This window comes from Notothenia rossii (genome assembly GCF_949606895.1).
Source record: "Notothenia rossii genome assembly, contig: scaffold_31, whole genome shotgun sequence".
NCBI lineage: Eukaryota > Metazoa > Chordata > Actinopteri > Perciformes > Nototheniidae > Notothenia > Notothenia rossii.
The window spans coordinates 360,810-365,684 of record NW_027640282.1 but is presented as its reverse complement, the minus strand read 5'-3'; the positions used below and the strand labels follow the sequence as shown (position 1 = coordinate 365,684).

Sequence of the window (4,875 nt, the reverse complement as noted above, 5' to 3'; positions counted from 1 at the left end):
ACGTTTCCCTGGCTTTACCACCGTCACAATGGACAAACGAGACATGAAATAACATCAACAGATCAAGACGAAGCGAATGGAAGTACCCCCGGAGTCATAGCATGTGTAAATCGAGACGAAAGATCTCTCTCTCTCCCCTGCCTGCTTGCGAGGGGGAGGGGCAGTTTACACACACACGCAGCTGCTGCATGCAGCAACGCACACACAGGGAGGAGATGGCAGAGAGAACGCACTCCCCTGAAAACTCCCCTTGAATTCCTCCAGACTCAGAAAATGTAAAAGTTCACTTTTTGGAGATCCATAGAAAAAGGTGAAAATGAAAAAAAGTATGCCTCAGCATGGATTCGAACACGAGACCAACCGCATCCAGGGGCGAGCGTTAACGCAGTGAGCCACTGGACCTGAGTAGGGGAGACCCGGTACAGTTGAAACACGGGTTGGTTGTAACACCCTCAATATCTCCAATCATAAACAAGCTAGAGTGATGACACTCACTCTGCACATGCGCAGTTAGATGGTAAGATCGCCAAAATAAAAAGGAGCCACGTTTGAATATCTCACGTAAGTTATCAGCAAAAGTGTGTTTCTGAGGTCAAATATTAACTAAAATGATATGAGGTATTTTTTGGATACTGTCTTGAGTTCAAAATGTCTAGGAATCCAAACTAGTATTATTAGAATAACTGTTTTGTAAGCTACAAATATAGCTAGCTAAATATGGGTCAAGCTAGCAATCAGGCAGGTTCACAGGGGGTGAAGCAAGACTGGTGGTTCTGGGACGGTTGTAACGGGACGGTTGTAACATGGCACATTTACAATGATGGCTCATTTGCTTGAATGATCAATTGTTCATTCAAGCATTGATTGGTGTGCATTGTCCCTGTAAAAATAAACAGAATTAAATACTGTACAGTAGGCATAAAGTGTGTGTGTGTGTTTACAGTATGCCAAGTATCAGACAGAGGAAGACCGACAGGGGAGTGCCACTTGCTCTGCTGCAGGTGGCCTCAGGTGAAGTTCAGGAGGGCAAATCATTCAGGGAAGTGGCAAAGTCCCTGGATATATGCCATGTCACCATGTACCGGTTCCATAAGAAGAGGCTGAGGTTGGAGAGTCAGGGATCACACACACCCCCAAGAGTAGGCTACTGGACTCCAAAGAAGGTGTTCTCAACAGAGCAGGAGATGCTATTGAGAGACTACCTGATGGAGGCAGCTGATCTATATTATGGTCTCAGCTCAAAGGAGGTAGGTCATAATTAAGGTAGAATAGGCTATCTATAGGCTACTGAACAAAATAAAAGTAAGTGATCAAATATATTGAGGCCTATAGTGAACAGACAAGTGAAATATTTTCCAATGTATATTCATTTTAGGTGCGGAAGTTTGCCTATGAATTGGCAAAGAACTACAACTGCAACTTCCCTCAAACCTGGGCAGAGAAAGAGATGGCCGGAGCTGACTGGCTCACATCGTTTTTGAAGCGGCACCCTACCCTCTCCATACGCAGACCTCAGGCTACCAGTCTCTCACGGGCTACAAGCTTCAACCGAACAAATGTGAAAAAGTTTTTTGACAACCTGTCTGCAGTCCTGACGAAGCATGAGTTTGTCACACAGGAAATTTGGAACATGGACGAAACCGGAGTCACAACTGTCCAAAACCCTGGGAAGATTGTTGCCAGAAAAGGGACGAAACAAGTCGGCAGTGTGACATCTGCAGAGCGGGGCACTCTCGTCACACTTGCATGTGCTGTAAATGCATTGGGGAATTCCATCCCCCCAATGATGATATTCCCCCGGAAGAAGTTTCATCTCTTCTTCACCAGCAATGGCCCTCCTGGCTGTATTGGCAGAGCAAATGGGTCTGGGTGGATGCAAGAGGAAGACTTTTTGGTCTTCCTCAAGCACTTCCAGAGCCATACCAAGAGCTCACAGGAGTCAAAGGTGCTGCTGATTCTGGACAATCACTCCTCCCACCTTTCTGTGGAGGGGATTAATTTTTGCAGGAGCCATGGGATCATCCTCCTCTCTTTTCCTCCCCACTGTTCTCACAAACTACAGCCCTTAGATCGCACTGTATATGGGCCACTGAAGAGGCACATCAACAGCCGCTGTGACAATTGGATGAAGACTCATCCAGGAACCACAATGACCATTTACGATCTGCCGGGCATTGTGAAAAGTGCCCTTCCTCTGGCTGCAACGCCATCAAATATCCAGGCAGGGTTCGCGTGCACTGGAATTTGGCCTTTTAATAGAGACATTTTCAATGATATCGACTTTGCTCCATCCCAAGTCACAGACCGCCCACCACCAGAACCTTCTACCAGTGCAGCTCCAACACCAACTGTGGCATCCTCTCCTCCACTCGCAGCCTCCTCTCTTACACTCGCAGCCTCCTCTCCTCCACTCGCAGCCTCCTCTCCTCCACTCGCAGCCTCCTCTCCTCCACTCACAGCCTCCTCTCCTCTACTCGCAGCCTCCTCCCCTGTCAGGCCATGTGTGGAGCCTGGGACATCATCCTCTGCAACGCCTTTCTCACCCTTGTCCATCCGTCCACATCCAAAAGCTGGACCAAGGAAGCAGACCACAAAGGGGAGAAAAAGAAGAGAAACCGCTGTCCTCACAGACACTCCGATGAAAGATCAACTCAAGGCTGAGAAAAAAAGATCTAACGCAAAGAAGTCTAAAGCGAAGACAAAAATCAATTTCGGCCAAAAAACCATACCCAACAAGAAGCAGAAGATGCAGGCCTCATCTGATGAAGATGAGGCCCAATACTGCATTGTGTGCCTGGAGAGCTACTCCAGGTCCAAGGAGATGTGGCTGCAGTGTTGCTCCTGTAAAGCCTGGGCACACAAGGACTGCACAGATGGAAGTGCCTTTTACACCTGCCACAACTGTGAATCTGATTAATTCTGGTGTTCTGTTTTAAGTTCTGTTCAAGTTCTGTTCATTTTTCATTGTTTGTTGGAGGATGTGTGAAATCCCATTAAAATCTTGTTGCCTTAGAATTTGACAGCTTTCCCTATTTTTTTGTCATATAGTGTGAAGAAGGGTAACCGTTATTAAGATGTTACAACTGTGCCTGCATGGGTTACAACTGTCCCTGTACACAAGGACGGTTGTAACAGTTGAGTTTTTTTAAAAAAATACATTTTCCAACCTGTACTTATTCCATAAAAACATCTTAAAGACATTGTTTCAGTAGCTGACATATTGATAATGCATAATATAGCAAAATGGCTATCCAATTGTAAATGGTTTTTTACTTATTGGGGAAAAGCCCCAAAAGTGTTGCAACTATCCCTGGTCTCCCCTACTCAAACATGCCTGCTTGTGCATCTTAGACACTCTGAATTCACTAAATGTACAACTTTTTCTCAATCAAAATGAACAAATGAGACATGAAATAACATCTACAGATCAAGACGAAGCGAATGGAAGCGGTCCCAGCCTCGTAGCTGTGAACAGCTGTGATTGCGGGAAAATGCTGTTACAAAGATTTCTCAGTATATCTGCGGGACTTTTCACTGGCTTTACCACCGTCACAATGGACAAACGAGACATGAAATAACATCAACAGATCAAGACGAAGCGAATGGAAGTACCCCCGGAGTCATAGCATGTGTAAATCGAGACGACAGATCTCTCTCTCCCCCGCCTGCTTGCGAGGGGGAGGGGCAGTTTACACACACACGCAGCTGCTGCATGCAGCAACACACACACAGGGAGGAGATGGCAGAGAGAACGCACTCCCCTGAAAACTCCCCTTGAATTCCTCCAGACTCAGAAAATGTAAAAGTTCACTTTTTGGAGATCCATAGAAAAAGGGTGAAAATGAAAAAAAGTATGCCACAGCATGGATTTGAATACGCGACCAACCGCATCCAGGGGCGAGCGTTAACGCAGTGAACCACTGTACCTGAGTACTCAAACATGCCTACTTGTGCAGCTTAGACACTCTGAATTCACTAAATGTACAACTTTTTCTCCATCAAAATGAACAAATTATACATGAAATAACATCTACAGATCAAGACGAAGCGAATGGAAGCGGTCCCAGCCTCGTAGCTGTGAACAGCTGTGATCGCAGGAAAATGCTGTTTCAAAGATTTCTCAGTATATCTCCGGGACATTTCCCTGGCTTTACCACCGTCACAATGGACAAACGAGACATAAAATAACATCAACAGATCAAGACGAAGCGAATGGAAGTACCCCCGGAGTCATAGCATGTGTAAATCGAGACGAAAGATCTCTCTCTCCCCCGCCTGCTTGCGAGGGGGAGGGGCAGTTTACACACACACGCAGCTGCTGCATGCAGCAACGCACACACAGGGAGGAGATGGCAGAGAGAACGCACTCCCCTGAAAACTCCCCTTGAATTCCTCCAGACTCAGAAAATGTAAAAGTTCACTTTTTGGAGATCCATAGAAAAAGGGTGAAAATGAAAAAAAGTATGCCACAGCATGGATTCGAACACGCGACCAACCGCATCCAGGGGCGAGCGTTAACGCAGTGAGCCACTGGACCTGAGTACTCAAACATGCCTGCTTGTGCAGCTTAGACACTCTGAATTCACTAAATGTACAACTTTTTCTCCATCAAAATGAACAAATGAGACATGAAATAACATCTACAGATCAAGACGAAGCGAATGGAAGCAGTCCCAGCCTCGTAGCTGTGAACAGCTGTGATCGCAGGAAAATGCTGTTCCAAAGATTTCTCAGTATATCTCCGGGACATTTCTCTGGCTTTACCACCGTCACAATGGACAAACGAGACATGAAATAACATCAACAGATCAAGACGAAGCGAATGGAAGTACCCCCGGAGTCATAGCATGTGTAAATCGTTAGCCTCGGTTAGCT

General features: G+C 46.1%; 1 protein-coding gene across 1 annotated transcript; it reads left to right on the top strand.

Annotated features, from left to right (window-relative positions):
• Positions 1–944: 944 nt before the first annotated feature.
• Positions 945–3,015, top strand: LOC307026848 (uncharacterized protein; the record flags this gene model as incomplete). The annotated part of the gene is made up of 2 exons (XM_079694986.1): positions 945–1,247; positions 1,376–3,015. The coding sequence occupies 2 exons, from the start codon at positions 945–947 to the stop codon at positions 2,915–2,917; spliced, it is 1,845 nt and encodes a 614-aa protein (XP_079551112.1). The 3' UTR covers positions 2,918–3,015.
• Between the last annotated feature and the right edge of the window lie 1,860 nt (positions 3,016–4,875).